This window comes from Micropterus salmoides, unplaced genomic scaffold (assembly GCF_014851395.1).
Source record: "Micropterus salmoides isolate LMB-PRFRI ecotype aquatic unplaced genomic scaffold, ASM1485139v1 Ms_hic_scaffold_16, whole genome shotgun sequence".
NCBI lineage: Eukaryota > Metazoa > Chordata > Actinopteri > Centrarchiformes > Centrarchidae > Micropterus > Micropterus salmoides.
Window position 1 is genome coordinate 7,066,202 of NW_024040707.1, and position 23,328 is coordinate 7,089,529.

The window sequence follows — 23,328 nt, forward strand, 5'->3', positions numbered from 1 at the left end:
CTAATTTCTTCATCAACTATGCAATGTAACTACAAGACACTATGTTTTGTGTGAGGGGTGAGGCCGTCATGATATCTGGGGCACAATGTTCAGAAATTAGTTGACTACCTTGCCTGCACCCACACACATGCACCTAAAGGCAACAAGTTCACACCCACTGGTGGGTGCTGAAAGTCATTCTGGGAAACACGGTACAAAGTGAAGTAGCAATGTAATGAGGCATGTTTAGGGGAACTCTGCACATCAAAAGAAAATGAAAACTACAAAACTCGCATGGAATAACATCGGGAAGGTAGATTTATGATATCTGTTGAATCTAAGCGTGTCATTAATACTATAATAGAACACCACAGTCTAAATGCAAAAAATCTGCCAATGCAGCAGCTTTACAAATATCAATATTCACCTATACCATACAAGCCGATGAGGTCATTTATCATATCAATCATTTATTTGGTTTAAAATTCTGCCTTTTATACACAACCAGAGATTTTCTATGAATATCCTGCCAATTACTCCCCTCTCAGGAGTGGACTGCAGTGAGAAGGAAGCATTATGTAAACAAAGGAACTCTGACACTGCAAGGAACTAAAGAAATGAAGTATGGAGCAGTGTGTTGCTTTTGTTGCTGGTGGTGGGCGGCAGCTGTATTTACCACTGCAGCCTGTTGTTTCCTCTGACTTAATGAGCATCAGGGCCACTTCAGAGCTGATGTCACCATTGACCTCAGAGCAAGAATGGGGTCTCACCAACTGGCTATAATAGAAAATAATAAACAGCTTCCTGCTTTTGTTTTGTCCACGTAAAAAGTGAAAGTGGGCTATGCATGAGGAAAAACATTTGACATTTGAATACCTGTATGCATTGGGGCCAGGTAGAAAATGGCAATAAACTGGTTTGGGGAAGTGGGAATGTGGCTGGAGGGAGAGACCGAGTGACAGAATGTGACACCTTTTTTCTCTCTGTCAGTCAGTGGGCTCACAGCTCAATTTCTGATTTGGACCTTAGTTCATATGGAGGGTAGAATTGCTGCATTAATTTGTTGTGGTGACTGTAAAATGTGTTCATATTCAAGTTAAAGTGGTTTGTCTCTCATGGACATTGACATATGGGTGAATAAAACCCTTTGAACTGTGTTTCATGCGCCTTTTTTACTTGGTCCCTGAAAGTAGCCCAAAATCACAGATTTGCCTTAAATTAACTTTTAAATCTGTACAACATACAAGACCATCTATCAACACCTCTATCCTGGCCGGTCCATAATAAGACAGACTGATGCTGGTGGTGCACCACTAGCTGAAGATAAAGAGGTCTACAATTTTTGCTCTATTGTTTGCTCTGTTATATTATTCCCATGCCTTTTCTTGATCCAAAAGAAACTGTGGCTCTGCTCGGGCAGTTTAATCCACACTTTCTTCATAATTTGTACTTAATGGGTCTACCTTTAACAGGTCTGATTATGTGGTGAAATCTATTTTAGAATTGCACACGCTTTTAACACTCTACAGTTGTTGAAATTTTAAAAGCTAACAACTGTTTTGTCAAAGAAGTTTTTGTAAGCGGCTTCATCATGTTCAATTTTCAATTCTGAAGTTGGTTAAATGGCAGTTCAATGGTAAAAATACACAGTGTGGAAGTATTCCCATTACCAAAGAAGGAGCACTTCTGTTCTATAATGTACCTCAGTAATTGTCTCTTTATTTCAGTGGAGTGCTATTGAAAAGGTCCTTGTGCTTCTGAATTACACTGATGAGTACTTGTCTCCCTCTGCAGGGCGTTAGCAGAGCTCACCACTAACTTTTAGTTTCCTCTCACTACACTAGCTGTCACTATAATACAGGGTATGAACATAGAATTGTAAAGTTGAACATAAATCCATGTCTCGATTTTAATCATTCACATACAGGTTATCCTCAGACTGCGTCCTGCATTTTCCCCTGAATTGATTTCCCAAACTGTGTTTCTCATGAGTCCAAGTGAAATTATATTTAAGTTAAATTAAATTTAAGTTTTCAGCTCCACTAAATCCCTGCGAAGGACTGGCAACCTGTCCACGGTGTACCCCGCCTTTCGCACAATGTAAGCTGGGATTGGCTCCAGCCCCCCGCAACCCTGTACGCAGGATAAGCAGTTGATGATGGATGGATGGAGCTCCACTAAATGATTAAGAAACAGTTTTTATTGAAAGGAAGAGAGCAGAATAACATCATTCATATTTAATGGTTGCCTTTATTTGGATAATGTTTTGATGTAAATTTCCTCAGTCTGCACTCAACCTAATAAATTCAATAAGACCTTAGCATTCAGCAGGGCATTTACACATCTGAAGCCCAGGAAACTGACTCATGTCTCTGAGAAAATGATGTGGACTTTTCAAAAGTGTCTGTAAATGGACAATGTCATCTTTATTCCACACAAGCAGAGCATTATACTGTTGCTCTGCAGTTGACCCTGCCACTTTTTGAATTATTTTTTCCACTTTTAACACCATATCAAGACATCTGAGCAGTGGAATAAAATGTTAGTACACTCAACATCAGCTTTGAATAATTATTTAAAATCTGAATACATATGTGGAATATAATTTATGGTTAAAGCAAAGCTAATGTTGTGACCAGTTACGCTTGATGCCCTCTGTGCTCAATCAGTCAAATTTTTTTTAACACAACACAAAAGCTGCGCTGAATGAAATGCCAAGCTCATCATGTATTTCATTCTTGTTCGATTTCACACAGCAAATCTGTATGCGGTCTGAACTCATTACACCATCGGGTGCTAAAGGGCGCATGAGTCATCGTGGCATATCTGTATGAGTGGGCTCATGCAGAGAAGCCCACGTGCTGCTTTTTCAACCGTGGTGATGTCATAACCAGAGACTTCCTGAACACAAGGTTCATTCACAGAGCCCTCCTCCCGACACAGGGACCAAGCACCAAACAAGCTATCTCCATAGTAACTACAGCCTCCAGGGATGTGAGTCCTCTTCTTGTTGTTATTTGCTATTTGAGGGAGGAATGGAGTTTGAAACTGTGAGTGTACTGTACAGGGACACACGTCATTTTTCTCAGGTTAAACTTTAAGTTCTGGACATTTTTATTATGTATAAATGATTTTAAAAAAACACATTGGGTCTCCCATGAGTCTCTCTGCTCCTCGCTCAAGACAGGAGAGGAGTGCTTGATGAGTCACTGTCTACTGTGGGTTTAATAATTTTCAATTTTCCTCTCATAATAGGCAGCATACAGAGTGAAGAAACACATTTGAGCTTTTTTTACTGAACACACTAACAGTACTATGTGACAAGACATGAAACTCAGCACCCAGAACCTTAAATGCATTTTAAATATTCATCAATTCATGACAGATACTGCAGAGGAATGACACATTAAAGCACAGACAATCATTACGTATATGGTTATTATTTATTGCTACTTTTAAGGATACAAAAATAGCATGAAACAGAGACTTTTTAAGAAGGCACAAAGTGTAGTAGACTCAAAATGAAACAAATACAACTATCAACACAGAAAACAAAATAAGACAGTATCAATAACATTTTCATTAGCAAAGATTAAAGATTGTAAAATAATAATAACAAATGCATAAACAAAAATATAACCTATTAGGGGAGACTTAAAAGTTTTAATATATCATAAATCCCTTCAGAAAACATTTTACATTGTAAACAAACAGATAAAAAATATGATGGTAACTATAACATTGTGTATATTATAAACACAAGAGGGAGGTAAAAGGTACATGACAGACGATTGTTTCTGTTTTAGTCTACTCAAACTTTATCGTAACACATAAACAATTACACTTAGTATCAAATATTTACAGAAAAGGGAAAAAACGATTACATTCAAGAAAGGTGAAATGCACTGGCTCAATGAGAAATATAATTAATAGGTCAATATTCGCTCTACTAATATTTCAAATAAAATTTTCTATCAAGAAGGTCCATTTCAAATATTAGAAACTGAGATTTAATCTTACATTTTGCTTCTATTATGTGTTTTTACTGCTTTACTTTCACTTTACAATCATACAAATGGCACTTTTGATGTAATTCAGTAAGTGAAATAATGCAAAAATAATCTTTTAACTACTGCTTTTTTTCAAGCTGTATTTGCACATGGGTTACACACACTCTGTTTCCCTACTGTGCCTACAGTGTGCATAAGGTATGACATTTACCCAAAATAATGTATGCTCTTTACATCGGCAAGCATGAAGCTTCTGCATAGGCAGGCATTTAGGTAGCTCTTAGTATACGGATTGTCATCATGGATAGAGTCAGAATTCAACTATACACAACAATAAACACAGTATAAGCTTTGGAATATTTTGTTGTAGACTGTGAAGCAGCCAGACACAAATGTTATTACAATCAACCTTAAGAGCAATACAAATAAAATAGATCAAACAATTGGATAAGCAAGACTGCCTTTAAATTTAAGTGTACAAAATACCTTACTTCAGCTTGCAAGAGCCAGACCTCAAATGCATCTTAAATACAATGCAAGTGAAAAATATATATTTATATATTTTAAATGTATGCTATTACTGTAGTATCAAAGGCCCCTGTGAAGCCACATTTGGCATTTTCACCTGAATATAAAGCAATATATTTAATGAATATAAAATGGTACATTATTCACATGACTCAAATATTATATTAAAAAAGTAATAACAATGACCCCCTGTTATTGAAAACAGTGCATATGAGGAGGCGTCACAATAGTTCATTTGTATATGGTTAAGGCAGTGTGCGCTTCACTTCAATTAGAAAACTGCACTTAAAATGAGATGATCAGCATGTAAGCTTAGAAGCATCTTTAAATACGTAGCTTCACACACAGACAAAATACACACTGTGCAAGAAGAATTAAACAAAAATATGACTAGCTTTAGCCACAAGAATTATTTGATTATATATATAAAGTTTATTTATTTATATATCTTGTATTTGGGATGAGTATTTGGTATGACATTAAGCTGTTGACCAACCAATGTTCTTCAATAAGAAATTTCACAAATTTGAAACTGCTACATAATCAATCATTCACCACTCTGAGGCAAACATGTGGGAGGCAAACAGGTGAGAGTTTAATGCCTGGATAGTATGGCTAAGGCTATTCTGCGGACACATTTCTCCAATTGTATGTCTTTATTCCTTTGTAAAACAAACTGTATCAAAACTTCAACCAGGAAAAAATAAGGCACATTCCTCTTCTTTCTTATCGGTTTGTTGCTGGGTGCTAGTGTTGACGTTATGCGTCAAATTCATTCTTCGTTTGCCAGATGAAACTGTTTATTGCAGGAAAGCATCCAAAGCAAACACAGCAGCCGGTAGCTGATATTTCTCTATGGATAAAGAAAATGAGGAAGAGAAGGTCTGATTGTTGGCAGACTGGCGTCACCTCACTGTGTGCGTGTCTGTCTGTCTGTGTGTGTGTTGGGGGGGATATGTTGTCATTTCCTGCTCAGGTTCCTTCGTCTATGTCTGCCCTCTGGCCTGGACACCCGTCAGATCCTTTCTTATTATCTCATTCACTGTAAAACAAAGAAAGAGAGGTCAGTTAGACAAAGGGTTTTTACAATAAAATTCAATCATTGCAGAACACCTATTATTATTATTTATTATTACTATTATTATTATTATCAAATTGAATGTATATCCTGAAATACTGTTGACAGATAGGTGTTTTGACGTTTGTGTTAAGGGCGTTGATGGAAGGCAGATAAAGGCTGCATTAATGTTCAGTAACCACTAGAGGTAGAGCTATGCAAGAGTCTATGAACGATCACTTCCTGTTGCTGGGATGATTACAAGTGTGTGTATACACATCAACAGAAGAGGAAGGGGGTTGAAATGGAAACTTTCAGTGTCATGGTTCTAAATATAGAATCACAATGTGTGAGGGGGCATGAGGACTATGTCATGCATTGAAAATAATATAAAATATTGAATTTCTTAAATTGAATAAATGAGATTATTTATGTCAGCCAACATGTGAGAATTTGAAGTTTTGTTGTGTACGCGCCGATAAAATAGCCACTGACATCAACGCAGCAAAGTGAAGAGGAGAAGTGTAACTACCTGTGACTCTGTCAGGCTGCCAGTACATCTGCCCACCTCTGTGATGAGCTCTGATGTTTATCTGGGTGCCCAGGCCTACTGTGTGTCTGTCTGTGTACACTGGAACTCTGAAACATTATGGGCCGGTGCCACTGCTTCCACTCTGCCTCTGGGAACTCATTAGGGTCAATGAGTAATATAAGTATTTCAAAGTGGGCCAAAAAAGCTTTTTGCCCGTATCTAAGCCATTAGAGAGCATATTGTGTCTGTGGTTTTGTAACCATGGTAATAGGCCACACTTTGCAATTGATTTAGTCAACTGAAGTTAAAAATGTACATGTTAAAATCAGAAAATTAATATCTGAAGAAGTTATTAGCCTACAAACATTGTCATAGTTCTGTTGTGTAGTATAAGGTATTGTTCCTGTTTTGTTCATTAGTGTTGTTGAACATTTTAGGAAGTACACTTATTTGCTTTCTTTCTGAGAGTTAGAGAGAACCTCTCTATTCCCTAAATATGAAGCTACAGCCAGCAGCCAATTAGCTTAACTTAGCTTAGCACAAAGCTTGGAAAACAGCTAGATTAGCTCTGTACAAAGGTTAGAAAACATTTGCCTATTTATCCTTTTTACACTTGTTTTTTTAAATGTAACAAACAAGATATAATACAGTGTTAATTGCTAAACCTAGCTAAGCCAATCAGCTGCTGGCTGTAGCCTCATATTCAAAGGGACAAATATAAGAGTGGTATTTATCTTCTCATTTACTTTAACTCTAGGAAAGACAGCTAAAAAGTTTAACTATTCCTTTAAACTCAACAGATGACTGAAAGATAAATAATATTAAAATATTAAGATGATTCGCTACTGAAAGAACCACCAGCTTTGCAAAATACTATATGCTGCTATCCTGCATGGTAGAAGAACTTGACAACTTATTCAGTTGACTTGTGTAAGTTCTATTTAAAGCCCTGCTTTACATAGTGGTGAGACAAAGAGTGCAACTACCAAAACACATGTAAAATGAAATCAGACACCATCTCACCCACGCAACAGCCTCTCAGATGAGTGTGAAGGGCAACTTGCCGCAAAACTGGCCAAAAACAGTTGCAAGGTGTTGGCATATTCTTATTTAAGACTAGCAACCAAGAGGTGTAAATAAAAGCAAAGGAACCAATGGATAGTAGATATTTCTAACCAAAATGAGCACCCACAACTACAGTCCATCCAACAAACCAATCTTTGTTTGTCTCTCTTTCTGTCTCTCCCCTTGCATTTCTATCTGATCATTTGCAGATGTGAAAGAGAAACAACTCATTACAGCAGGTCAACACATATTATAGCCAGAGCAGCATTTGAGAGTTGCGAAGCTGCAGGAGCGACCAAACCGGGTGCTCTGCTGTCGTCACAGCATCAGCGTCCCTGTTTATTTTAGTATGTAGTGGAATTCCCTCTGACACCTAATGCCTTAAAGAAACTTTCATCTCCCCAGCGGTGCCACAGGATTTTTCCTGAGCATAAAACGAGCTTAGAGAAGCAGCAGGAGCACCGCAGTGTGGCAACAAACAGTGGGGCTTTACTGAATCTAATGAAGGGTTGGCACGGACCGTCTATTTAAGGCTGGCCTGGAGAACACTCGGGCTAGTCTGTTCAATAGGTGAGTGTCTGGCTCCTGAGTTCTGCACCAATGAGCTGCACTGTTTACAGACGGTGGGAGGAGAGAGACAGACACCCTGTACAGTAGCTGACTCAATGGGTGCACACTGCCTGCTGCGAGCCGGAATGTGTGTGTTTGTGTGTCTGCAAGTATTTGCATGTTAATACAATGTATGCGTTTGTGTGTAGAACAACGTAGAGTATGTTCAAGGTGTGCATATGATGGGATAGATTCAAGAGAGGCTGATGAGGGATTGTAACAACAGCATGAAGTTGAAAATCTTAGAGAGAAAAGAGAAAGTGTGGAAGTGGACTGGCAGCTAGCCACCAATCTAACCACAAATCCGGTGTTTCAGTGTTCACATTTTGTCTGTCTTCAAGCAATGCTCACACACCAGTATGTGCAGTGAACGAGTTATTGGTTGCTGTTCCTTCTTGCTATACTGGTACCTTCCTAATAATATAATTCCAGATAATCATCTGTCTCAGTGCAAAAATGTATTCCAAAGTTCAACTGAAACTGAAGTCAGCATTACTTGAATCAACTAGGTATTTCTAACGTTAGTCTTTAGTAAAAAATTACCTGTTTGTGTTACTATTCATCCACCACAGAACAGTACCACTGTCAATGGTAACACAAACGGGGTATTTCTCACTAAGAATACAAACTTGCAGAAAAAAGCATGAACTGTGGCACTGGCCCACTTGTCTTACAGCTGAATTGCATTTGGAAGAGATCTCTTCACAGTTTGGAGTGAAGGAACAATTATAGTAACCAATGAATCTTGCGGACATGGGAGTATTGTTTTGAATAACCAATTATAAAGAAGAGGATAACAAATGCCAAAATATATAAATATACTCTTTCACTGTAAATGTGTCTTAAAGCAGTTGTCATACGCTCATCACTACAGTTGTAGCACCGTCTGGATACAGCTAAGCTGTGTATTTATCAAGGCTTTCAAATGGGATGGAAGTGAGCTGCAACTAATGCGTCCACTAGGCAGTTGCTGTGTGCTTTATCTCTCCTGCCCTGATCTCTACCTGCAGGAATAATTTTACCTGCTCCACTGCCTCAGGGCTTTATTCCACACCTACTAAATCCGTTACCCTCAGCCTTTGTCAGCTATGCCAGTGGCTCTTTGCTGTTTCCCAAACTACGTGGCACGCAGTGATCAATGCCAGACATTCTTGTCCTTTATGGTCCAATGGCAAGGCAGGCTCCAACAGATATCTTTTTTTCCCAGTTGAATATTGCCTTGTTTTAGAGGTACAGATTTAAGTTGGTTTGTGTCAGTTCTATTTACATAGTGGTGAGAAAAAGGGTGCGACTATCAAAATACATGTTGAGTAGATAAACAAATAAAGTAAATACAATCAACGGACTTTGTCTCTTTTGAGCTCCAACAGGAGGCATGGGAACTTGTGTGAGGGCTGACGAAATAAGACCTCTGCGTGGGAGAGATTATGAACCAAGATTTGGTACAAAATAAAATACCTGACTGTCTTTTCAAACTTCTAACTGAAGGTGACACAGTTCAGGCACCCCGGAGATGTGACGCTTATCGACCACAACACTGTGACAATACCAGGATGTGGCTTCACCCTTCTTTCAAAAATGACTACAAACTGAAACACATGTCTTGATGAGTAATGTTGACAATCTCACTTTGGCGAAAATGTGTTTGGTCCTGAACTTAAATGATTGTTTTGTGGTCGTGATCATACTTCAATTCCTTTGCAGTTAAATACGGGGATTTTTTTGAACACGCTTATCTTCTCACCTTTGTCTGAATTATTATTTTTTTTTGAATAGTGGAAAGTCCCCCCATTTTTCCCCATTAAATGATGTGGGTAGACCTGTAGGAATGACAAGCAGCGTACACAGTCTCCAAATGCGATTATTATTGTAAATGCATTACAGATATGGTTTTAACATTAAGGGATATGGTATTATAAAATACCATACCATAGTTTTAAAATAATAAAATCGCCTATAATACTCTGGATAAAAGAAGGCAAATAAAAAGAAGTAACCGCTAATTCTGCAATTATTTTTTATGAGATTTCCAGGGAAAAGGTAATGTGCTATTTAAATAAAAACTAAAATTGAACAAAGATACAGAGGCACCTTGGGAAGCGGACTAGCCGTCATCACTTTATGTTGATGGGAGGATCAAACAGGAGGCCCAGTGTGACTGTTCCTCTAGCTCCTTGTTAATTCACCAACTCACAGCCCTGTTGCTGTTTACTGCGGAGGGAAACCCTGCAAGCTCCATCCAAAAAACACAAATTCCATTGCTAGCCTTTTTTTCTTCGTTTCACTTTTTCCATTGAAACACGCACAGCCTCTTCCCTTTTCCTGCGAACTAGCCTCCACCCTCCCGCTATCTTACAGGGATCAGGCTCGATTTCTGGAGGAGAGCAGCTGCAAATAGGAATTTCTTGTGCCAGATTGGCAGAATGTCGTGGTCGGGAAAAAAGATAATCCTCTGGTGGGTTCCCCCACAGAATCGAGGGGCATAAGGCCAAGGAGAAGCCCCGGCCAACTACAACAAACAGAGAGGCTTTCCCCAGCTCTCCCAGGCAGCCCGTTCCACTGTTTGACAATGGTTGCCATGGAAGTTGTTTTTCACTTCATAACAGTGTCAACATGTCCAGGCGGTCAGGAGAGTGACACTTTTTTTCTCCCTCCCTCTCTGTCTTTAATGTGAGAGAGAGAGAAAGAAAGCTCATTTCCTCATGTGTGGCAGTGCCAGACGAACCCCTGCGACCAGCATGTTGTATGGAGCAACATGATGACAATCTCAAACTGCCTTTAAACCTCACGTGGCTGACACAGACTAAAGAAAAGAAAAATACTGTGCCACTTTCCAAGTCATTTTATTGTAAAACATAAGACAGTTTGGAGAACCTTTAACTCCAAAGTAAGGAAGAGGTTCAACCTTCTGCCTGCTGCTGGATGTGGCCTGACATTAATTCTGTCAGAGGGTAATGGGGTTGACAAGCACAAGTATAAACATATGACTCAGAATCCTGTTATTTCCACCTTGAGTGGAACATAGCTACACCTCCTGTCAAGGATTGTTTTAACAGTGTGAGATTGCTTTGTTGGCTTTGTTCATTGGGACACTATAGCACGTATATCAAACCGGGGTGTATGAAAAGGAGATGCCGCAGATATTTTAAATATCCTTGAATTGTCCTTATGCTGGAGGGGCTTAGCATTCATCTCTTTCAAAAAGGGAATTGCACATATCTATCACTTGTCTGCCTGCTTTTTTTCACCTCATCACACTTTCCTGGTAGACACACAAGCCATCCCACTCACACAGAGTATAAAAGCATTAACTTACACTCACCATCATCTAGGTAGGCCTGGTCCAAGTTCTCCTCCTTGACCGTCACCCTCCTCTGTCCGTCTCCTGGAGCCTCCATCTGCCCCGTGCCAGGTGGAGCCCGGCCTTTCTGCTGCCCCTTCTGGGCATAGGGCTGCTGCTGGATCACAGTGGGATAGTGCTGTGAGTGGGAGACTGCTGCCTGAGCCTGGGGGGGTGTGGGTGAGTGGGCGGCGGCCTGTGGGGAGTAGCCATCGCAGTAGATGATCTGCTGGTTGTCAGGCTGCGGAGCAGTGAGAGCTTGAGGGTCTTCTGCCCGAAGCAGGTGGTTGGTGGGGGAGAACTGGATGATCGAAGAGTGCTGGCCTGCAGCGATGGGACCTACAGACTGACCCGAGGAGCCTGTGTGAACCAGGACTGACCTGTGTGGGTCAGGCATCATCCCTCCAGCCTGCTGATAAAGGCCAGGGCTGCCGCTCAGACTCTTGCCACCACGGGAGTAGACGATAGCCGGACTCTGCTGCTGGTAACGGGCGTCTTGACTTGGAAGGCTGGAGCTGAGACGCTGGCAGGAGGCCATGCTAGAGACCAGGCCGTTGTCTTGATGGAGGATGCTGCGTGGGTTGTGGTAATAGGAATGAGGAGATAAGCCCAAGATCTGAGGCATGGAAAACCCCATGTGGTCTGCTTCGTACTCATCTATAGGTTCTGTCTTGATGGATGGAGCTGTAAGGAAGTTGAAAAAGTAAAGAGATGACTGTAAACATTCTGAAAGGAAGTACTGAAAGGAAGTAGTGTACTCACAATAATAATACTCAGTATAATCACTGTCCATTCAAATCCCACAGTAAGATATATGCATACCACAAAGAGGCTGAGCAGCATTCTTACATGCCATTGGTGTGTAGGTGAAATGTTGAGGCTGGCTCCGCTTCCTCTTGCCATTAATGACGTAGAAGTTCACTTTGACCGAATGGCAGACAGATGTGTCTCGGTAGGATGGCACCTCCACAAACAGCATGCTCTACAAGACAGTGCTCTATTATGTACTGAAACTGATCTTTTTCTTTGAAGTGAACTACTAGATCATGACAATGTACATGTTTGGTGTGTTTTACAGGTTTCATGCAGGTTTTTAAGAACATTCTGGTGTGTAATACGTACAGGCTGGCTCTTATCTTTGTCCACTGTTGCTTCCATTTCCCAGATTTGCTGCCCATCTAGAAAGAGAAGAAGCAGAGAGAGAAATTGAAAACCTAATGTTAAACAATGTGGTAATTAACTCTAGTAAGTAAGGCTGATTGTTTCAAGATGTACCAGACAGTGTATAATTCTGCAAGTCTTTACGCTGTAAATTTAGAAAATGCAGAATCCTAACCAATCGAGAAATCCACTTATTCTGAATTCTTTGTATTTTAAAGGCATTTTATGTCATGTCACTAATTTGATTCAGTTATGTACAGTAGATTTATAACCACCATGATGATCTGATTAAAATTCATGTGGACATAAAAAGCCTCTTTGTGCATGTAGATAATATCATTTTTAAAACCATTTCCTCTTACACCACCAAGCACACCTAAAAGGTAGAGATGATCTGACCCTATACCACAAACACATGTACAATTGTTCACTAATCAGAAAGACATGTGGCAGTGAAATACACACCGGTCTGCTCTCGAATGCAGACAGAAACACAACAATAACAGGGATCTGATGAGATAGGTTACATCGCATTTTATTAGATTAAACTTAAGCTGTCATCCAGGTGAATAAAGCAGAAAACAAATTGTGCTTCTAAATGTAAACTCCATGTGCCCTAACACATGATACGACATGTGCTGCAGTGAGTTCTAGTTGAATGTCAGTGTAGGTGGGATACCCTCTGTCAAATTGCAAATTAAAAACACATGGCTTAAATGACTCAGCAGGAGGAAGGGGGATTCCACACATCTCGCCAACTTTTCTTTGCCAACTTTATTTTTATGATCAACTCTCTCCACCTCTCTTACAAAACGTGATGACTACTGCTTTCTTGGCGCTTGTTTGTTTGTGTTTTGTTGCAGTTTTACTCTAAGGGATACCCCGACTCTTGTTCTCCCCCTGGAGATAATTGTGTGTGGAGGTGGAAAGGGGGAACGAGAGAGCTGGAGAGAAAGCCGGAGAAAGCTTTGGCCAGGGAAGCTTTCCTTCCCTCAGTGCAACCCTCCCTGTCCGAGCACAGCCAGGGGAGCTCCAGCCAGAGGCAGCTGTCTCTCATAAAGAGAGATTTCACAGCTGCACTGGTCCAGAACTTTGTGTCATACAGAAACTCTCCAAAACAATGGCACTTCGTAAGATTTCTTTTTCCGTCTCTGTCTTACTATCCATTACTGTGCTGTGTCGTAACACAGCGGCAGGGAACCCCGGAGAAGGAAAAGAAAAAAAAGCCGGAGCAATGCAGCAAGTTTTAGTTGAGGTAGCCTGTGGGGTGCCTGCATTTAAAAAGCCAGGAACTCCACTCTCAGACAGCAGTGGAGCCAGTGACTCACAATATCAGACAAATACAAGCATTTTAGCACAACTGTCCACCCCACAGACCCTTCGAGCGGCAGCTAGAGGTAAGCAGAAGTGGCCATGAGGAGGAAGAAAAGGGCAAAAGGAAGTGTTATGGTTATGATCTGGATCATGTACATTACTCATGTGGCTCCAGCTATACAATAATAGTGGTGAAATGTGAAAGCTGTGATCTATAGTTACTTATGAGTCAGTTAACACTTGTGCTGTGGTGTTATTGTGACACTGTGTTTTGTAATAGCAGAACTAACAGATGCACAGACCATATGGATTTGACCATAAACTGACTCTTTCCTACAGGTTGTGATCGACGGGGATGATGTGATTCAATGCCACTCACCCTGGGTTTTCTCCATAAAAATGACCTTGGAATCGGAACTGAAGTTCTGCCCAGTCAGGATCATCTGCTGACCTCCCAGAACAGAGCAGCTGTCCATGTCCTGCTTCTCCACCATGGGAAGCTCATGTGCTGAACGCTGGGCTGTCGGGACACACGGAGGGGCGGTGTGTTACATTTACTGTTTATCTACTCTCTCACATAAGAACATTTAGCCACATAAACCAGCATTTAACTACAGTCGAGCTGAAACAATTAGCTGATCGCCAGAAAGATATTTTGGTACTATACTATTTTGATAATCGATAAATTGGTTCAGGCATTTGTTTTCAAGCAAAAATAGTGAAAATTTGACAAAAGTCATCTTCTTTTTTCTGTTTTATATCATTGCAAACTGAATAGCTTTGGGCTTTGGACTGTTGGTCGGACAAAACAAGATGTGAAGACATCACTTCCAGGCATGGACATTTTTTCACGCCATTTTACATTTCATGATTAATCAATTAATCACAAGTAATCTGCAGATTAATCAGTAATGAAAATAATTGTTAGTTGCAGCCCAAAACTACAGTGAAAAAACAGGTTAGGTTTCATTTGAAGGCTTTGTATTAATTTCCCACAAGTACCCAACAACTCACTACCAAGAAGTGACGGTGTTTCACGATAAGGAGGTGATGCTGCTGAGTCATTTGACAATAGCAACCCTCGCTTTCAGTATTAACAAGCAGCAAAATAAATCTGCCAAATCACATCTTAGAAAAAGTAACAACTCTACATCCATAAGTACTGTACAGGAAACAGACAAAATAAGAGGAACAACTAACAGTCAGGCGCAATCTGATGAATGACCTAATGAAAATCTTTGTCAAAGAGTCATTAAAAACTCATGCTGTACAGTCAAACAGTATGCAATCTCATTTTAAATTCTAGTGGAGAGCCCATAGTGTCCAGAGATACCAAACATGTCCGGCTGAATTTTTGTGAAATGTGCATTATATGATGCACACAAGTCATCCAAAATATTTCCATTTGATGGAATAGGATTATTTGAATATTGCAAGCATCAAACACATTCAACGAAGGGGAAACATGTAAGTGGTTAATGTCATTGATATTATTACTATAGCTGTCAGTTTTCTTGATACACTAGACACTAACAATCATGCTCTGTGTTAACTGTTGCTTTCTAATCTCGCAGCTTACAATCACCCATTAGTTCCGTTGAAACTCCACACTCACTGATGCGAGGTGTCGACAAACAACCTTGTGACCTTTGAACAGGTTTGTTCTCCCTACTACACCTTGAGGGTATAAAACAAAGGGGATGACACCAGCAGGGGCCCTGGCATCTTAAACACACCATCACTGACTGACACAGTCTGCTTTTCAGTGGGCCTGACAGATGTATCACAGGTGTCATTGTAAGCAACTTTACGTTTGACTGGTTTTCACTGACTGCAATTGTTCTGAAGTTCACCTTACACCAGACAGGCACTATTGTAAACTATTGTTCTTCCTTCCTTGTGATCGGAAAACACGTGGGAAACAACAGTTATAAAATGACATTATATTCTGCGTCATGATTTTTTACAATGACAGGAGCATATTGCATGCAGCATGTGTCACATTGATATGATGAATGCTTTGTCTTGACCAGGGTGTTTGTCAATGCTAGATAAAGGGCCTTCTTGTTTGAGTTTTGCTTACACCAGGTGCTTTAATAACACTGTGTACACATGCACTGATGTACCCAAACACAGACTTTACTACTGTACACATACAAATAGGTATACAGACACTGAACCATGCAGTGCCCACCTACTGGATGGATGCCCTGGCTGCATAAAGACATCTTTGTGCTCATTTGAATGTGTTCCTTTTGTATGGTGTTTAGTTTGTATAAAGTTTTGTTAACTGATGAAAATATCAACAGTTTGACCTCAACAGGAAGCACACATGGGGAATTCATAAACCCTACAGTGTATCAGGACTCATACCATTTAAGATGGCAAAATTGCACAACAGAACGTGTAGCTGCTTACAGCATTCGATAGGATGCGAGGCCACTTGGAGAGAGACGTGCTGTCCTCCAGGCTGAGGTATGTGCACGCGAAACACAAGACGGACACGGGTGTTTTTTCGGCCGACATCTGTCTCGCCCTTTCTCAGCTCGATGTCGGCGTTCCTTAGCTTCAGGATCCCAGCACAGTCGATTCTGTACAAAGGGATGAATATGTAAGTAAACCTGACAAAAAAACATGTATATTCACAAAACAAATTGAGAGGAAAGATGGTAAATAATAATTTTAAAAAAGGCATTATTATATTCTCACATTGCTTTCATGTTGTTCTTTGGCTCTAGGGGGATCTCAAGGACTTTGGTGCCATGGATGATCTTCTCAAAGCTGGTGGTCGTAACTGTCTTGCCAGTGATGCGGTGGACTTGATAAAAGGCGTGGGGCTTAAGGATGCGCTCATCGGCTGTACCAATGAAGATCTGCAGGCCAAGTGGCTCCTTGCCTCTGTAGCCATGTAACTGCAGACAAAAAAAAAAAAATCATACAAACAGACTTTTTTAGCCGATGAAATACAAATAAAATATGATGGAAATGTTGGAGTGACTTTGAACTTGTATTTCTCTCCTTTGTTCTAACTCTGCCTTTCCAAATGATGGCTAATCGGTGTCAGACCAACATGTACGGTATAAGCACAAGTCTTCTTTCTGCGGCCTTGAACAGAAAGCAGCAAAGAGCTCACATCCTACAGCCTTAGGCTTTAACATAATTGGCTCTCACATAATTGGATGAAACATTTAGCAAGGGGTCTTGTCAATTCATTTCAGTTCAATTCAGCTTTATTGGTATGAATGTCAAACAGCAATATTGCTGTCAATTAAATCTACAAATAAATTACAAAAGAACAATTAATTTCATACAATTCATTAGATAAAGTAAATAAAGCAGTAAAGTGTGTGTTTGTGTTAAAATAATAATAATAATAATAATAATATAATAATAATAATAATATAATATTATTATTATTATTAAAAAATAAATAAATAAATTAAACAGTAAGCTGTCATTCAGCCTGACTGACACATTTGGCATTGGACCTATTTTAATTTCCTCCTGCAGAAAAGAAAAGTTGTTACAGAGGCGAACAGAAAGAGAGAGAGATGCTACTTTTAACTTGAGAGTGCCTCCTGAGGAAACCTGCAAAAACCACAAAGCATCAACATGCATCTAAGTGCTGTTTTTGTGCAAACAGTGTAGTGCACACCTTTATCATAAAATATAACCATGAAGTGTGGTAGAGTCATGGAACAAACACTAAAGGTAACATTGCTCTTTTTTGAATTACTATTCTAACAGCAGATATTATCACTGTAGTAAGTCTGATTGCCTGAATACAGAGTTTATTTAGATGTATTTTTACACCAGTTCTATCTAATGCTTGCTTCAGAAGTAGTTTACTTGTTGAGACTGCTTCTTTTTACTTAGCTCAGAAAACTACATACTACATGTACATCAAGTGCATTTCAGAGATGATTATCTCAGTAGATGTAACTGACAGATTACACAGCAGCTGCTGAATGTGAGCAAAGACTATGGCAACATGAACGAGCATGCTGGCTTCATATCCAGTTAGCTGACACAGGGAGTGCAACAGAGGAAGCTGACTGCAAACAGTCAACAGGCCATGTGAGTAGTCGGCCAGTTGTCATGGCAGTGGCAGGAGCAGTGAGTCATGAGAGAGAGCAGTGTTGGAAAAGCGGAGGGCGCGAGCCTCGGAGAGAGGAAAAGAGAGAAGAAGAGAGGAAGAAGGAAAAATATAGGGAGCGAAGGGGGAGAAGAGGAAGGGAAAGACAAGGTGAAGGAGTGCAGCCGTGGCTAGCCAGTCCTGACCATCTGATTGGCCTGGCAAACCAGGCAGAACTGACCTCAGGGTGAGGCCTTTGGGGATGGGCAGAAAATACTTCATTTCCAACAAGTCCCTACTATGGCCAACAAAAACAGCTCAGAAATGTTGCCACGGTAACACAAAGTTTTACCTATTCTTGGACAATATAGCCAGCCATAACTGTGTCACAGCTAATTTCGACATGCTGTGTTTGAATTCCATGTCGTGACTGTAACAGGAATACTAGCAAACATTGATTTCCTTTAAGTCAGCTTCCTAATACGAGGCCCACATCATCAACAAACCAGCGTGTAAGAGGAAGTCAGGGACAACATGAACACAGATCTGTTTGTGTGGTTAAAACTATGTGGCGATGGTACACAACAGCAGACTATTTCAAGCTGGAAGGCAGGGGGGAAAAAAATCAAAGAGCTTGTGTTGCACTGGTTGACCTGAGCTCAGTTCTGAGGGTTGTCATGAGGCTACTGGGTGGTTACAGTGTGTCATATGTCTGGGGTTGGGGCATGCATTATGATTTTTTTTAGAAAGTGAGAAACAGGAAAGATGCTAAGAGAGTAGCCAGTAACTCACATAGAATAATTTTCATACAGCTGGCCCTGGGCTATAACACCACCACCCCTGAGTTTATAATGAGTAGGAAATACCATTGTGCACAAGCCCTCCCATTAGGCCAGCCTGAAGCTCCCAAATTGGAAGGCTAATTTATTGGACATACCTGACAACATGCCTCCTTATTAATTCAGCACTTGACTGATTTAAAATTAAATCAAGTACTTTGTTTGTATGATCTTGTTTTTGGCCATACCTGCACGACAGGATGTCCTCCTGTGGTGGCTTTGACTGCACCCCTGCTTCCCTCTGTCTCATAGTGAGCTCTGTGGTGCGGCTTGGGCTGCACCTCAATGTGGAGTTCGTACTGGTCTGTGCGACGGGGGATCGGCCACTCCAACGGCGGGAGAGAAGCCACAGGGATGCTACAGAACATTTGGATACAGAAAAGGATATAAATCATGGAAATCATTACACTAATGCTCCTTTGCAGATTTAAATGTATCTTGTGTGGTATGTATTAGCCATAAGCCCTGGTTTTCCTGCTAATTTACCTGCAGATGCTGGAAACAAGTGGCTTGGGCCAGATTTGGGGGATAACAAAGAAAGGCTCTGCAGCAGGTTTGGTTTTTATGTCCTGGTCACAGGACACCAAGTAGTTTCCCTCTACATGGTCCTCTGGGTACAGAGTGTAAATCTGGTTTGATGTCTTGACTATTTTAGTAGGTACCAGGCCTGGCTGACCAGTGCCAAAACCATTCATGGCATCAGCAAGGCTGCTGTGTGTATAGTGGGCACCTATGTTATGATCTTCATGGCCGCTGAGAGGGGAGGGACTGCGGGAGCGGTGCCCAGGGACCAAGCCTGGATTCCTGTACATGTCGTAGGTGCGTTTGCCCTGTGGGGAGGTGGAGCGGGAGCCAGGCCTGGGTGAAGGCGAGCGTGGTCCCAGGCAGCCTTCCTCAGCTAGGCTGGTGCGAGGAGAGGTGCCCGGGGAGGTGCGCGGTGAGCCAGTGTGGATGTTCTGTAATCTGGGGCAGAGGTCTCCGGGATTCTGGCCGCTACTGGGGGACACACAAGGAGACGCCCAGGGGGAGTAATTTTCCGAGTGCCAGCTGGTGGAGGAGTTGCTGCTGGCGGGACTCAGGCACTGGGGTTCACGGTAAGCAAGGTTTTCATGGCCAGGCACAGTGAGGGTGGGTCTGGGACTAATGTTTAGGTGATGGTTCTGTAGGGAGTCCCGAGTGTGGTTGTAGTGCTCACGGGAGGGGGTGATTTCAATCCGCGGGCTAAGGGCCACACCTGCAGGTCGTGTACCGTCCAGGTAGTTTCTGGCCTCCTGGTTCTCATATCCTGAGAGAACCTCAGTGTTGTGTTCACTGTAGGAGGGACTGCACGACTTGATGCCGTAAGGGGAGACCTGCTCCAGAGGGAAAGCCTGGTCAGACTCAGGGCTGAGGACTTTGTGAGATGCAAGGTTGGGGTCATCTGCAGGGGAGGAAAGATGAATAACCATCACAAAACACTTTTAAATAATGCCAAAGCAACAGAGCAGTTTCCCATCATTCCAATAACAGCAATTTAACCCAGTTCACCTCTTCAAATGACACCAAAAACTTAAACTGTAGACTAGGACCTTGCTTTTCAAAGTTTGTCTTCTTGTTGACATTTACTCTCACGTGACTACTACAGTGGAACCTTTATCAAGTTGCCTGTCAAATTTACTTCCTGTTTTTATTTTTTAGGATGATTTCATGATCAAAGCTTGCATTAATTTTGAGCCAACAAATAATCAAGAGAGGGAGATAAGTCAACTCAGGATGCCAAAAAGCATCGGACAAACCTTGATCTCCTCCAGCAAAGTCGCTGCAAGGTGGTTCATATTCAAACAAGTATTCAAACTCCAAATCCTCATCAGGACAATTGACTCGACTGAGCTCTTCCTCCAAATCTTTCTCGTCGTAAAAAGAGGTCATCTGTCTAATTTTTCCCCTCACGACTCCTCCGAGTTCAGGCGAAGCGATGGGGACGCGGCTGAGGTCGTGCGGCGCTTATGTGGATTTGGGGAAGTGTCAAATGATGCATCGGTGAGCTGCAAGAGTTCCTGTTTCAGCTCGCCGCAGTTATTTTCAAATGAAGGCGGGTCTATTTGCACACTGAATTTTCGTCTTTATCTCTATGTCTGATCACGCCTCTTCTAGTCGTTGATGTGTCGAAGATTTAAAAAAAAGTAAATTTGCCGCTTGGAAGTGATGAATTAACTTCCCAATTCAAACAGATTAATGCGCGTCTTTTGACAGATCATGCAGCCTGCTGCTGCCCCCAGGTGTTTGACATGTTGCACTGACACAGCAGGGTGCTGACTGCGCTCATCATCTGTTTAACAACTGACTTGCAACTATCGTTTAAAACAGGGTTGTAATTTATACATTTCACGTTCGTGTGTACATTGATAGATGTATACGAGAGTGTACAAATACATCAGAATGCACTACTGCATCATGTTCTCCCAGTTTATTGGATTTAATGACATCAATGAGCCAATGTGCGCTCTTTGGGAGTTTATGGACTCCTGAGGGAATCCCCAAATGTACGCACCACGCAGCACAGATAAGGCGTTCCTTACAGTTGTAGCCTTACACCCAGTAGCCTTTGCTCAGTCAGCAAAACAAACAGATGCACACCATGTACACCATAGCAAACATGATATGTAATCTCAATTTAGACTATAATATTGATAATGTGTTAATTTGGGCACGCAACACAAATGAACCAAGACCAGTGGTAAGCAAACCACACCAGGATAACAGGATATAAACACCAACAACCAGAATAATTTGCAGCATATTTGAATCTTTCTATGAGCCTAATAGGAAAACCTGGGTCTAAAAATATAACATTTGCTCTCTTTGTTCAGATATTACATACTGATGCCACCTATGTAACTCTTGAACAGTTACAACTTGTAACTGTTTGACAGTATGGCAGAAGTTATTTATTTCTTAATACTATCCAATGTTTCTCTCATATTTTGCGCCAATAATATACGTTTGAAGTATTTTTCAATTTATTACTACAGTTATAGTGTTGTATGTTATTAGCTCACTGCGTCCGCCCCCCATCCCCACTCCACCACCAACATCCAGGTGTTTCTAGCGCCAAGGTACACGCTACAGCGCTGATCAAATAAAGCGCAGCAGTATGTCTCTTCCCAATCATCAACATCCCAACTATCTCTGAAGAGTTAGACAGACAACACATGCCATTACAGCTCACATGATTACAGACTTAAACACCCCAGGGCTAACACTACGCTATCAATTAAAAAATGGTTTGATTACCAGATAATCACAACACTTCAGCAGTACCTTGATCCATCGACCTCATGGTGTGGTACTGCGCCAGCCTCCAAGTCTCTCTAAACATCTGGAGAAAAAAGCGAAAAAATAAAGACAAAGAAAATTACTTTCAGTAACTCTTCAGTTAAAAATGTTGAAAGCAGACGAAACAGGAAAAAAGTCTCTGTACACGTTCAAAAACTTCAGGCTGCGACACAGCAGTTGCGCGCAAACTCCCTTTCTTTTCAAAAAACATGCAGCCGCATCAGCTACGGCAGTGGTTCTGGTATGAAGTCCCCCTTCCTAGAGCTCTATAAGGATTACTTCAGTATCAAGAGCGGCTTCCTTCCCCGCTCTGGGTGTTTATAATGGTCCAATGCTGTAAAATAACGGGATTCCCTCAGTGTTTCCTCCTGTTTGTGCGCCTTTGCCATGGAAACCTGGAGCCGGTCCATGTCGGAGACTCAGGGCTTTCCTGCAAAGCCCCACACTCAGGAATCCATGACGTCTCCAGCTCCTGCGCCAAGGCATTTCTGCGGCTTCACTCAGACAGTAGCACACAAGAACTTCATTGTAGAGATGAAGAAATTACTGTAGGACGCTGAAGGAGAGAGAAAAAATAGTTCTGAAGTTTGATTACAGGATGCACTACATGAAATGTACTTAACTAGACTACTCTGTCTAGCAGTTCATTCTATCTTCCACTTTATGAATGATTGTACACCAGATGGCTCTGAAATGTTTATTTATTGTGAGTGAATTTAAGTGGCTTCAGTTAGTTGATGTTTTGAACATGGAACATAGAGAATACCATTGTCCCCATTGAGGGAAGAAGCTACAATCCATTTCCATTTCCGAATGGAAATCTGCAGTGTCTCCTGACTGAAAAAAAGGCTGAACAAGACCACTACATAACTGCATAGACTGACCCCACTAGTCACAAGGAACATTCTCCATTGAAATTAAAAGTGTTACATAAGGGAGCATCATTGGGGGGAAAAGCCTATGTATACATTGTTATCAGACACCAGATATACAGACTCTCTTTTTCATTGCCACACGAAACTACATTAGGTGCTTGTGTATGGAGGGAGGTGTCAACACACGTGTGTACCAGAGGTTACTGAAACATAAAAATCCAGACAGGAACTTCTTAAGTATCTCTTGTATAACAGTGATCATGATATTTCTTGCAGTAGCCTTGAGCATTTCATGGTGAACTGTCTCTTACTACTTTAAATCCCACACTGACCTCACTCCAGTGTTGCCAAACAATCCATGAGTAAATCTTATATACATGTCTGAGTCATGTCTCAGTTTAAGTGCTGTAAAGTATATTAATAGTTCAGTCAGTTTATCAAGGCATCAAGTCAGTTCTCGTCTGGTAAGGGTCCATTTTAATTTCTAAATAGGCAATGAGTTCTAACACCTTAAATCATCAAACATAAACAGGCTTACTGTGGCATAAAAGGTGAAAGGAGATGTTTGACAACAACATAGACTAGCAACAACTAATTTTCATGTACTTCAGCTGGGTGGGCAAGCAAAA

At 41.1% G+C, this 23,328-nt stretch overlaps 1 protein-coding gene across 6 annotated transcripts; it reads right to left on the bottom strand.

The window, feature by feature from the left end:
• Window positions 1-3,403: 3,403 nt before the first annotated feature.
• Window positions 3,404-22,137, bottom strand: nfatc2a (nuclear factor of activated T cells 2a). Of its 6 annotated transcripts, XM_038721873.1 has the most exons (11): window positions 21,970-22,137; window positions 21,810-21,867; window positions 18,996-19,929; window positions 18,698-18,866; window positions 16,305-16,507; window positions 16,014-16,186; window positions 13,975-14,115; window positions 12,243-12,298; window positions 11,943-12,102; window positions 11,097-11,804; window positions 3,404-5,559 (listed from the first exon to the last, which is right to left on the bottom strand). In XM_038721873.1, the coding sequence occupies exons 1-11, from the start codon at window positions 22,033-22,035 to the stop codon at window positions 5,504-5,506; spliced, it is 2,724 nt and encodes a 907-aa protein (XP_038577801.1). In that variant the 5' UTR covers window positions 22,036-22,137; the 3' UTR covers window positions 3,404-5,503. The 6 variants fall into 6 exon arrangements, with proteins under 6 accessions (XP_038577801.1, XP_038577804.1, XP_038577799.1 ...); XM_038721876.1 differs by having other exon boundaries at window positions 21,810-22,112; XM_038721871.1 differs by lacking the exons at window positions 21,810-21,867; window positions 21,970-22,137 and adding an exon at window positions 20,285-20,658.
• Between the last annotated feature and the right edge of the window lie 1,191 nt (window positions 22,138-23,328).

What these genes read in the sequence shown, in the direction of transcription:
- nfatc2a (XM_038721871.1), bottom strand. Translation starts at nt 20,417, where the DNA reads ATGACCTCTTTTTACGACGAGAAAGATTTGGAGGAAGAGCTCAGTCGA. An exon ending in CTTTGCTGGAGGAGATCAAG is followed by an intron (nt 19,930 to 20,284) that starts GTTTGTCCGATG and finishes CCTCCCCTGCAG; the next exon opens with ATGACCCCAACCTTGCATCT. An exon ending in TTTTATGGAGAAAACCCAGG is followed by an intron (nt 12,299 to 13,974) that starts GTGAGTGGCATT and finishes TTCTCTTTCTAG; the next exon opens with ATGGGCAGCAAATCTGGGAA.